The 12,529-nt window shown below is 41.4% G+C and overlaps 1 protein-coding gene across 1 annotated transcript in view; it reads left to right on the forward strand.

Annotated features, from left to right (window-relative positions):
* The first annotated feature begins 232 nt into the window (after nucleotides 1-232).
* Nucleotides 233-12,529, forward strand: part of LOC116861473 (olfactory receptor 2G6) — a 57,921-nt gene continuing 45,624 nt past the window's right edge. The window contains exon 1 of the mRNA XM_032848094.1: nucleotides 233-312. Within this exon, the coding sequence (XP_032703985.1) occupies nucleotides 233-312 (80 nt within the window). The remainder of the gene's footprint in view (nucleotides 313-12,529) is intronic.

The raw sequence follows: 12,529 nt of genomic DNA on the forward strand, positions 1-12,529 counted from the left end.
CCTTACAGGTGCTACCGGTGCTCTCTAGGACCAGGACAGTCTGAACACTCTCAGCCCGGGCCAGCATGAAAATCTCAGTGTGCTCTCTCTAGTTGTGACCTCTCCCGTGGTCTGGACGTTCCCAGACACCTGTGGCAGTGGCAGCCACTGGAAACCTTCCCTGGACTAGTACTTCTCATGGTTTTGGGTATAAGGGGGAGCTCTAGCGACCCCTGAGACTGTGACTGGGGACATGCTCTGTCAGCAGCAGAGGGGGAGTTTACTTGCTCTGGAGCACGCAGAGGTGAAACCCAAGAAGGAGGTCTGGGTGCAGTTTGCTTTCCTCTAAACCTCGGAAGAACTGCCAAAAGCCACCGAGAGGAGAAAAAAGAAAAACAAAACAAAACAAAACAAAAACCCCTAGAGAAAAAAAGCCTGAAAAGCCAGTTTCCTCAGAGCACAGCCCCTTGATAGGAGGCAAGAAGACTCAACTCTAGCAAGACTGCCTGAAGAACCACATGGCAAGACCCTCCCCCAGAAAGCCAGCTAAAACAAATAAACAGGAGGACAATCACCACTACTACATAGATACAACTCTTATTTTTAATTCGTTCTAACTATTCTCGTTCTTTTCAACTTTTTTAAAATAACTTATTTTATATTTCTTAAGTGTAATACATTCTAAAAAGACGAAGACTATCAGGGTGAGTCAAGCTACAAACCCTAAAATTTTTGTTTTAATTTCTTTTCAGCATAAAGGTATTCATTGTTTTTTGCACCACACCCAGTGCTCCATGCAATACATGCCCTCCCCAATTCCAACCACCTGGTTCCGCTAACCTCCCACCCACCGCCCCTTCAAAACCCTGAGGTATTTTTTAAGTATCCATAGTCTCTGATGTTTCACCTCCCCATCAATTTCTCTCAACTCCATTCTCCTCTCCATCTCCCTATGTCCTCCATGTTATTTGTTATGCTCCACAAAGAAGTGAAACCATATGATTCTTTGACTCTCTCAGATTGACTTATTTCACTCAGCATAATCTCTTCTACTCCCATCCATGTAGCTACTAAAGCTGGGTATTCATCCTTTCTGAAGGAGGCATAATACTCCATAGTGTATATGGACCACATCTTCCTTTATCCATTCGTCCGTTGAAGGGCATCTTGGTTCTTTCCACAGTTTGGCGACCATGGCCATTACTGCTATAAACATTGGGGTACAGATGGCCCTTCTTTTCACAACATCTGTATGTTACGGGTAAATACCCAGTAGTGCAATTGCAGGGTCATAGGGAAGCTCTATTTTTAATTTCTTGAGGAAACTCCACACTGTTCTCCAAAGTGGCTGCAACAACTTGCATTCCCTCCAACAATGTAAGAGGGTTCCCCTTTCTCCACATCCTCGCCAACACACGTTGTTTCCTGTCTTGCTAATTTTGGTCCTTCTAACTGGTGTAAGCTGGTATCTCAATGTGGTTTTCTTTTGAAACAACCTGATGGCTAGTGATGATGAAGATTTTTTTCATGTGTCTGGTAGCCATTTGTATGTCTTCATTGGAGAAGTGTCTCTTCATATATTCTGCCCATTTTTTGATATGATTATCAGTTTTGTGTATTGAGTTTGAGAAGATCTTTATAGATCCTGGGTATCAAGATTTTGTCTGTACTGTCATTTGCAAATATCTTCTCCCATTCCGTGGGTTGCCTTTGTTTTCTTGACTGATTCCTTTGCTATGCAGGAGCTTTGGATCTTGATGATGTCCCAAAAGTTCATTTTCGCTTTTGTTTCCTATGCCTTTGGAGATATATCTTGAAAGAAGTTGCTGTCGCTGATATCGAAGAGGTTACTGACTATGTTCTCTTCTAGGATTCTGATGGATTCCTGTCTCGCGTTGAGGTCTTTTACCCATTTCGAGTTTATCTTTGTGAACGGTGTAAGAGAATGTTCGAGTTTCATTCTTCTACATATAGCTGTCCAATTTTCCCAGCACCATTTATTGAAGAGACTGTCTTTTTTCCACTGTATATTTTTTCCTGTTTTGCCAAAGATTATTTGACTATAGAGTTGAGGGTCCATATCTGGGCTCTGTACTCTGTTCCACTGGTCTATGTGTCTGTTTGTATGTCAGTACCAAGCTCTTTTGGTGATAACAGCTTTGTAGTAAAGCTTGAAATCAGGTAACGTGATGCTGCCAGTTTTATATTTGTTTTTCAACATTTCCTGAGCGATTTGGGGTCTCTTCTGATTCCATACAAATTTTTGGATTATTTGCTCCAGCTCTTTGAAACATACCGGTGGAATTTTGATCGGAATGGCATTAAAAGTTTAGATTGCTCTAGGCAGTATAGACATTTGAACAATGTTTATTCTTCCAATCCAAGAGCATGGCATGGTCTTCCATCTTTTTGTGTCTTCTTCAATTACTTTCATGAGTGTTCTGTAGTTCCTCAAGTACAGATCCTTTACCTCTTTGGTTAGGTTGATTGCCAGGTATCTTATGGTTCTTGGTGCTATAGTAGATGGAATCAATTATCACATTTCCCTTTCTGTATTTTCATTGTTAGTGTATTAGAAAGCCACTCATTCCTGTACATTGACTTCGTCTCCTGCCACGTTGCTGAATTGTTGTATGAGTTCTACTAGTTCGGGGGTGGGGTCTTTTGGGTTTTCCATATAAAGAATCATGTCATCTGTGAAGAGAGAGAGTTTGACTTCTTCATTGCCAATTTGGATACCTTTTATTTCTCTTTGTTGTCTGATTGCTGTTGCTAGGAATTCTAATACTATGTTGAACAAGAGTGGTGAGAGTGGGCATCCTTGTCGTGTTTCTGATCTCAACAGGAAGGCTGCAAGCTTCTTCCCATTGAGGATGATATTTGCTAAGGGTCTTTCATAGATGGATTTGATGAAGTTCAGGATTGTTCCCTCTATCCCTATACTTTGAAGCGTTTTAATCAGGAATGGATGCTGGATTTTGTCAAATGCTTTTTCTGCATCAATTGAGAGGACCATGTGGTTCTTCTCTCTTCTCTTATTGATTTGTTCTATCACGTTGATTGATTTGTGAATGTTGAACCATCCTTGTAGCCCAGGAATGAATCCCACCTGGTCATGGTGGATCATCTTTTTAATGTGCTGTTGGATCCTGTTTGCTAGGATCTTGTTGAGAATCTTAGCATCCATATTCATCAGTGATCTTGGTCTGAAATTCTCCTTTTTGGTAGGGTCTTTCCCTGGTTTGGGGATTAAGGTAATGCTGGCTTCACAGAAAGAGTCTGGAAATTTTCCTTCTGCTTCAATTTTTTGAAACAGCTTCAGGAGAATAGGTGTTATTTCTTCTTTGAAAGTTTGGTAGAATTCCCCAGGGAATCCATCAGGTCCTGGGCTCTTGTTTTTTGGGAGGTTTTTGATCACTGCTTCAATTTTGTTACTAGATATCGGTCTATTCAGGTTGTCAAATTCTTGCTGGTTCAATTTTGGAAGTTTATTGTTTTCCAGGAATACATCCATTTCATCTAGGTTGCTTAGCTTATTGGCATATAACTGTTGATCATAACTTCTGAAGATTGTTTCTTCTTCCTTGGTGTTAGTTGTGACCTCTCCCCTTTCATTCATAGTTTTATTAATTTGAGCTTTCTCTCTTTTCTTTTGGATTAGTGTGGCCAATGGTTTATTGATCTTATTGATTCTTTAAAAATACCAGCTTCTAGTTTCATTGATACGTTCTACTGTATGTCTTGTTTCTACCTCCTTGATCTCTGCTCTAATCTTGATTATTTCCCTTCTTCTGTGTGGAGTTGGTTTGATTTGTTGTTGATTCTCCAGTTCTTTAAGGTGTAGAGACAGCTGGTGTGTTCTGGATTATTCAATTATTTTGATGGAGGCTTGGATGGCTGTGTATTTCTCCTTAGGACTGCCTTTGCTGTATCCCATAGCTTTCGGACCAAAGTTTCCTCATTCTCATTGGTTTACATGAATTTGTTAGTTCTACTTTGATCCCCTGGTTGATCTAAACTTTCGTAAGCAAGGTGGTTTTTAGCTTCCAGGTGTTTGAGTTCCTTGCAAACTTTTCCTTGTGATTGAGTTCCAGTTTCAAAGCATTGTGATCTGAGAATATGCAGGGAATAATCCCAGTCTTTTGGTATCAGTTGAGTCCTGATTTGTGACCCAGTATTTAGTCTATTCTGGAGAAGGTTCCATGTGCACTTAAGAATGAGTATCCTGTTGTTTTAGGGTGGAATGTTCTGTATATATCTATGAGGTCTATCTGGTCCAATGTGTTATTCAATGCTCTTGTTTCTTTATTGATTTTCTGCTTCATTGATCTGTCTATTACTGAGAGAGGCACGTTAAGATCTCCAACTATTAATGTATTCATATCAATATGACTCTTTATCTTCATTAATAGTTTTCTTATGTAATTGGCTGCTCCCATATTGGGCCGTAGATATTTGTAATTGTTAGATCTACTTGGTGGATAATCCCTTTAAGAATGATGTAGTGTCCTTCTGTATCTCTGACTACAGTATTTAGTTTAAAATCTAATTTATCTGATATGAGAATCGCTACCCCGGCCTTCTTTTGAGGCCCATTGGCATGAAAGATGCTTCTCCATCCCTTCACTTTCAGTCTGGGTGTATCTTTAGGTTCAAAGTGGGTCTCTTGTAGACAACATATGGATGGGTCCTGTCATTTTATCCAATCTGCAACCCCATTTTGTTTTATGGGTGCATTTAGGCCATTCGCGTTGAGAGTGATTATTGATAGATACGTTTTTATTGACATCATGTTAACTTTGAAGACTTTTTTTTCTGTAGATTGTCTCTATATTTCTGTTCAATGCTACTCTTAGGCTTTTTTCTCTTTTATAGAACCCCCTTTAATATTTCCTGCAGTGTTGGCTTGGTGGTTGCATATTCTTTTAAGCCTTTCCAGTCTTTGAAACTCTTTATAACTCCATCCATTTTGAATGTCAGCCTTACTGGATAACGTATTCTTGGCTCCATGTTCTTCTCATTTAGTGCCCTGAATATATCTTGCCAGCCCTTTCTGGCTTGCCAGGTCTCTGTGGACAGGTCTGACGTTATTCTGATGGGCTTTCCTCTGTAAGTAAGGAGCCTCTTTGTCCTAGCAGCTTTCAAGAGGGTCTGCCTACAATTATAATTCTTCATTCTTACTATTAGGTGTCTCGAGGACTTTCAAGAATCTATAATCTTGGGGGGAAACCGTTCTTCCTATAGTACATGAACACTGTTTCCATTCAAGAGATTGGGAAAATTTTCCAGAAGAACTTGTTCCACTATATCTTCTAGACTTCTTTCTCCTCCCCTTCAGGAATTCCAATAATTCTGACGTTGGAATGTTTCACGGCATCATTTAGTTCCCTGATTCTGTTTTCGTGGCTTCTAAGCTGTTTGTTCCAGGCTTCCTCCTGATCCTTTCTCTCTATCTGTTTGTCCTCCAGATCACTAATTCTATCTTCTGTCTCAGTTACCCTAGCTTTGAGAGAATTTAGATTAGATTGGAATTCATTGAGAGCATTGTGAACCTCATCTCTTGTGGCTTTCAACTCTGCCCTGACTTTGTGAACATCATCTCTGGTCGCTTTCAGTTCTGCCTTAATCAATTCCATTTGGTCATCCATGGCTTTCTCCAACCTAGCTATTGCCTGGATAATTGTTAGTCTGAATTCTCTTTCTGACATATTGTCTATGTTGATAGTCATTAGCTCTGTTGCAAAAGGCCCATCCTCTGTATTTTTCTGCTGTTGGGCATTCCTCCTCATAGTCATTTTGGTGAGAGATGACTGAATGGATATAGCTGGATGTATCGACCGTGGAGCAGTCAAGGTGCACCCTGGAATTCTTCTGAGCAATCAAGATTCCCCACCCAAATGAGAGAAAAAAGAAAAGAAAAAGAAAAAAGAGAGAGAGAAAGAGAGAGAGAGACAGGAAAAAAGGGGAAGGTAAAAGAGAAGGCTCAGACCAAATGGGCCCCAAGGTAAGATTTATGAAGTATACAAACAAAAACAGACAAACAAAAAGACTGATAAAAGTATATGACAAGAGGACACAAGATGGAGAGAAAGTAAGAGGAGGTGCCTTTTCAACCTGTACTCTAAAGTGAGCTGATTACCTACCAAAGAACTCCGATCACCCATGAAATATGCCTGAGATCAGAATTGCACACGTCTGGATCTCTACAGGGACAGAAGACACCAGTGGGCGGGTAAAGTGGAGTGGGAACGTCGGACTGTTATCAGAAGATAAAAGGGGGAGGGAGCCACCAGAGGCAACCAATTGGAAGTAATACCCCTAATAGGAGAGTGTCCTGCATCTGGGGAGCAGCATTAACTTGGAGACTGGTTGAAAGCATTCCAAAAGAGCAAAGGATCCCAGGGGGAAATTGTGGGAATCGGGGTGGCTAGGGACAGGGGCTTAAGTCCCCAGACCCGAAACAGTCATCCCTGGCCCTGAGCCAGAGAGAGTATGGCAGAGAAACCAGGTCTTGGTCCCTGAGCCGCCAGCGCGCCCAAGATTGTATGGGGTCTGGATACTGTGAGGGCCTGGGAGCCACACCAGATGGCAGATCTCTGAGCCCTGCTACAGAGCCTAAGACACACGTGCCCCTAAGACATGTGCTGAGTGAAATAAGTCAAGAGGAGGCAGTCAATTATCATATGGTTTCACATATTTGTGGAGCATAACAAATAGCATGGAGGGCAAGGGGAGTTAGAGAGAAGGGAGTTGAGGGAAATTGGAAGAGGAGGTGAACCATGAGAGACTATGGACTCTGAAAACCAATCTGAAGATTTTGAAGGGGCGGGGGGTGGGAGGTTGGGGGAACCAGGTGGTGGGTATTGGAGAGGGCACGGATTCCATGGAGCACTGGGTGTGGTGCAAAAACAAGGAATACTGTTATGGTGAAAATAAAAAAATAATAAAAAAAAGTATATGAAAAGGGGAAAAAAAATATATATATACGCAAAAAAAAAAAAGAAAGAAAAAAGAAGAACCTCATCAAAAAGAACCCCAAGTATAATATTGTTATACTCTCAGTACAAACACAAATACACAGAAACACTGGTGGAAGAAAAAGATGGGAGAGTGGTTATAAATTCTCAGTGTGGGCGAGGAAGTTTGTTTTGATTCTTCCTGGATGTATTTTGATATCTTTGTTAAAGGACTCAACTTTCCTAAGATAAAGGGGGATTAAAAATTGGTTTACCTATAGGGGTAACATTGGTTGGGGAAAGGGGATTACCTTGAAGTTTAACTCTATATGAATATTAAAAAATGAAAATAAGAAAATTAAACTAAACTAAATTAAACTAAATTTTTTTATAAAATTAAAAAATAGAAAAGCAAAAGAAAAACACGGTTATATGTATCAAAAAGTTCAGGTTAAAAGGTTATTATGGAATGTGATATACTGGACATCTCAGTGTGATGGTAAGTAGGTTAAAACATTATATATATATATATATATATATATCCGTATATATATATATATATATATATATGTATATGTATATATATCCAGAATAGTGGGAATGAATCAAAACAAAAGTTGTATCTATGAACTAGTGGTAGTTGTTCTCTTGTCGTCTTTTTATTTTCCTTTTTTTTTTTTCTGGTTCGTTTTCTGGGGGAAGGGCCTGCTGCATGGGTTTTTAGACAATGTTCCCTGAGTTAAGTCCTCCCGCCCCCCTCAAGGGGGTGGGCTCTGAGGAAACCGGTTTTTCAGGCTTTTGTTCTCTGGAGGTTTTTATGTTTGTTTCTTTTCTCTCACCTTGACAGCTTTTGATGGCTTTTGGAGATTTAGAGGAAAGCAAACTGCACCCAGACCTCCCTCTCAGAGAGAAGCTTCAGTCTGTTCCCTTCTGGGTCTCCAGAGCACATTAAGGTCCCCCTCGACCACTTGCAGAGCAGGTTCCAAGTCGCGGTCCCTGGGGACACAGGAACTCCTGCTTGTATCCAAAACCATGACAGTGGCGGATGTCTGGGCAGCTCCAGACTGCCAGAGAGGTTCCAAGCAGTGATCGCACACTGAGATTTTCTCGCTGGCCTGGGCTGGTAGTGCCTGATCTTTCCGGGTCCGAGAGCACCGAGCTGGCACCTTCGAGCACCTCTCTCAGAGGAGGGTGTGGGGTGTGCGTGTCTCAGGCTCTGATAGTATGGATCGGGTCTAAGAGCACTGGGCTGGCACCTTTGCGCATCTCTCTCAGGGGAGGGTGTGGGGCACATGTGTCTTGGGCTCTGCTGGCTGGCGAGGGTCCCAGCCCCTCACAGGAGACAGACCCCATGCATTCTCAGGCGCACTGGCAGCTCAGGGACCAAGACCTGGTTTCTCTGCCACTGCACTCTCTCTGGCTCAGCACCAGGGTTGGCTGTCCTGGGTCCGGGCACTTAAGACCCTGTCCTTAGCCACCCCGATTCCCACAATTTCCCCCAGGATCCTTTGCTCTTTTCGAGTGCTTTCAACCAGACTCCAAGTTAATGCTGGTCCCCAGATGCAGGACACTCTCGAATTGGGGTATTACTTTCCAGTGGGTCGCCTCTGGTGGCATTCTCCCACTTTTGTTTATCTTCCAATAACAGTCCGATGTTCCCACTCCACTTTACCTGCCCACTGGCATCTTCTGCCTCCTTAGAGATCCAGATGTGTATAATTCTGATCTCAGGCTGATTTCATGGGTGATCGGAGTTTTTTAGTAGGTAATCAACTCACTTTAGGGTACAGGTTGTAACAGTGCCTCCTCCTACTTCCCTGCCATCTTGTCTCCTCTTTTCAACTTTTTAATAATTTTTTAACTTATTTACCATCACCATGACATATTCAGTAAAACAAATTCCATAATAACTTTTTAACTATAACTTTTTTGATACATATACCTGTGTTTTACTTTGGTTTTCTATTTTTTTAATATTCATATAGAGATAAGCTTCATGATAATCCCCTTTCCCAAATCAATGGTACCCCTATATATAAGCCAGTTTTAATCCCCCTTTATCTCAGGAAAGTTGAGCCCTTTAAAAAGATACCAAGATACATCCAGGAAGAATCAAAATAATCTTCCTTGCTCACACTGAAAATTTATAACCACCTTCCCATCTTTTTCTTCTGTCAGTGTTTCTGTGTATTTGTTTTTGTATTCATTTTGGCTGTTTTCTTTCTTTTTCTTTTTTTTTTTTTCTTTTATAGTCATATACTTTTTTTGGTCTTTTCGTCTGTCTGTTTTTGCTTGTATACTTTATAAATCGTACCTTTGGGGCCCATTCGGGCAGGGTCTTCTTGGTTATTTTTTTCATTATTTTTTTGTCTCTCTCTCTCTCTTTTTGCTTATTTCTTCCTTTTGGGTGGGGACTCCCGATTGTTCAAAAGTGTTCCAGAGTGCACCTTGCCTCCACCATGATTGATACATTCAGCTACACATCCCCTCAGCCATATTTCACCAAAATTCCTAGGAGAAAGAATGCCCAACAGAGGAAAAATTCAGAGGCTCTGCCGTCTCCATCAGAGCTATTGGATACGGACATAAACAATATGTCAGAAGGGGAATTCAGGCTAACAATTATCCAGGCAATGGCTGGTTTGGAGAAAGCCTTTAATGACAAAATGGAATTGATTAGGGCAGAAGTGAAAGCCACCATGGAAGAAGTTAAAAATGCTAACAATGAGTCCCAATCTAATCGAAGTTCTCTAACAGCTAGGGTTGCTGAGGAAGGAAATAGAATTAGTGATCTAGAGGACAAATTGATAGAGAAAAAGGATCAGGCGGAGGCCTGGAACAAACAGCTTAGAAGTCATGAAAACAGAATTAGGGGAATAAATGATGCCATGAAATGTTCCAACCTCAGAATTATTGGGGTCCCTGAGGGAAGGAGAAAGAAGGAGACTAGAGGATATAGTTGAACAAATTCTCCATGAAAATTTTCTAAATCTGGATAATGGAACCAGAGTTCCTGTCCTAGAGGCAGGAAGGTCTGCTCCCAACATCATAGAATCTAGAATGAACTCAAGACATCTCATTGTAAAAATGCTGAATCTTAATTTTAGACAAGATCTCCTGAAAGAAGTTAGGGGGAATAGATTCCTTACATTCAGAGGAAACCCATCAGAATAATGTCAGACCTGTCCACAAAAACCTGGCAGGCCAGAAAAGGCTGACAAGATGTATTAAGGGCACTAAATGAGAAGAACATGCAGCCAAGAATACTTTATCCAGCAAGACTGACATCCAAAATGGATGTACAGATAAAGAACTCCCAAGACTGTCAAGGTTTAAGAGTATGTGACCACCTAGACGGCACGACAAGAAATATTAAGGGGAGTTTTATAAAAGAGGAAAAAAAAACCAAGAAGATCACTGAACAGAAATATATGGAGATAATTTATAGAAACAAAGACTTCACAAGTAAAATGAGGTCAATAAAAACGTATCTCTCAATAATCATTCTCAAAGTGAATGGCCTAAATGTGCCCATAAAATGACACAGGGTTGCAGATTGGATAAAACAACAAGGACCCATCCATATGTTGCCTACAAGAGACACATTTTGGGGGAGGAATCAAGATGGCAGAGAAGTAGCAGGCTGAGACTACTTCAGGTATCGGGAGATCAGCTAGATAGCTTATCTAAAGATTGCAAACACCTACAAATCCAATGAGAGATCAAAGATAAGAAGAACAGCAATTCTGGAAACAGAAAATCAACCACTTTCTGAAAGGTAGGACTGGCGGAAAAGTCAATCCAAAGCGACGGGAAGATAGACCGCGAGGGGGGAGGGGCCGGCTCCCGGCAAGTGGCAGAGCAACGGAGCACAAAATCAGGACTCTTAAAAGTCTGTTCCGCTGAGGGATATCACTCCAGAGGCTTAACCAGGGTGAAGCCCACGCGGGGTCAGCGTGGCCTCAGGTCCTGCAGGGTTACAGAAGGATCGGGGGTGTCTGAGTGTCGCAGAGCTTACAGGTATTAGAACAGGGAAGCCGGCTACAGAGACAGAGCCGAGGAGTGAGCTCTAAACTCTGGTTACCTTGAACCGGTCGCAGGCTTGGTGAGCTCGGAGCGCAGCCAGAAGCCAGGGTGACGGGAGTAATTGGGTGCTGTTCTCTGAGGGCGCACTGAGGAGTGGGGCCCCGGGCTCTCTGCTTCTCCAGGCCGGAGACTGAGAGGCTGCCATCTTCATTCCCATCCTCCAGAACTCTACGGAAAGCACTCAGGGAACAAAAGCTCCCGAAAGCAAACCCAGCAGATTAATCAGCCCGGCCCCCTGGTAAGGGTGGTGCAACTCCACCTGGGGCAAAGACACTTGAGAATCACTACAACAGGCCCCTCCCCCAGATCAACAAGAAATCCAGCCAGGACCAAGTTCACCTACCAAGGAGTGCAGTTTCAATACCAAGGAGAGCAGCGGAATTCCAGAAGAGGAGAAAGCAAAGCACGGAACTCATGGCTTTCTCCCCATGATTCTTTAGAATTGCAGTTAATTTAATTTTTTATCTTTTTCAATTTTTTTTTCTCTTCTTCTGCTAAATTTTTTTAAACTTTTACCCTTTCTTTTTTAACGTTCTTTAACTAGTTTATCTAATATATGTATATATTTTTACTTTTTATATTTTTTCTTTATTCGTTTTCTTCTTTTAATTGTTTAATTTTTTTTTTCTTTCTGAACCTCTTTTTATCCCTTTCTCCCACCTCATGATTTGGGAACTCTTCTGATTTGGTTAAAGCATATTTTCCTGAGGTTGTTGCCACCCTTTTAGTATTTGACTTGCTCCTTCATATACTCTTATCTGGACAAAATGACATGGTGAAAAATTCACCACAAAAAAAAGAACAAGAGGCAGTACCAAAGGCTAGGGACCTAATCTATACAGACATTGGTTATATGTCATATCTAGAGATCAGAATGACGATTCTCAAGATTCTAGCTGGGCTCGAAAAAGGCATGGAAGATATTAGAGAAGCCCTCTCGGGAGATATAAAAGTCCTTTCTGGAGAAATAAAAGAACTAAAATCTAATCAAGTTGAAATCAAAAAAGCTATTAATGAGGTGCAATCAAAAATGGAGGCTCTCACTGCTAGGATAAATGAGGCAAAAGAGAGAATTAGCGATATAGAAGACCAAATGACAGAGAATAAAGAAGCTGAGCAAAAGAGGGACAAACAGCTACTGGACAACGAGGGGAGAATTCGAGAGATAAGTGACACCATAAGATGAAACAACATTAGATTAATTGGGATTCCAGAAGAAGAAGAAAGAGAGAGGGGAGCAGAAGGTATATTGGAGAGAATTATTGGAGAGAATTTCCCCAATATGGAAAAGGGAACAAGCATCAAAATCCAGGAGGTTCAGAGAACCCCCCTCAAAATCAATAAGAATAGGTCCACACCCCGCCACCTAATAGTAAAATTTACAAGTCTTAGTGACGAAGAGAAAATCCTGAAAGCAGCCCGAGAAAAGAAGTCTGTAACATACAATGGTAAAAACATTATTGGCAGCAGACTTATCCACAGAGACCTGGCAAGCCAGAAAGAGCTGG

Source organism: Lontra canadensis, unplaced genomic scaffold (genome assembly GCF_010015895.1).
Source record: "Lontra canadensis isolate GAN:19392208 unplaced genomic scaffold, GSC_riverotter_1.0 scaffold199, whole genome shotgun sequence".
NCBI classification, from domain to species: Eukaryota; Metazoa; Chordata; class Mammalia; order Carnivora; family Mustelidae; genus Lontra; species Lontra canadensis.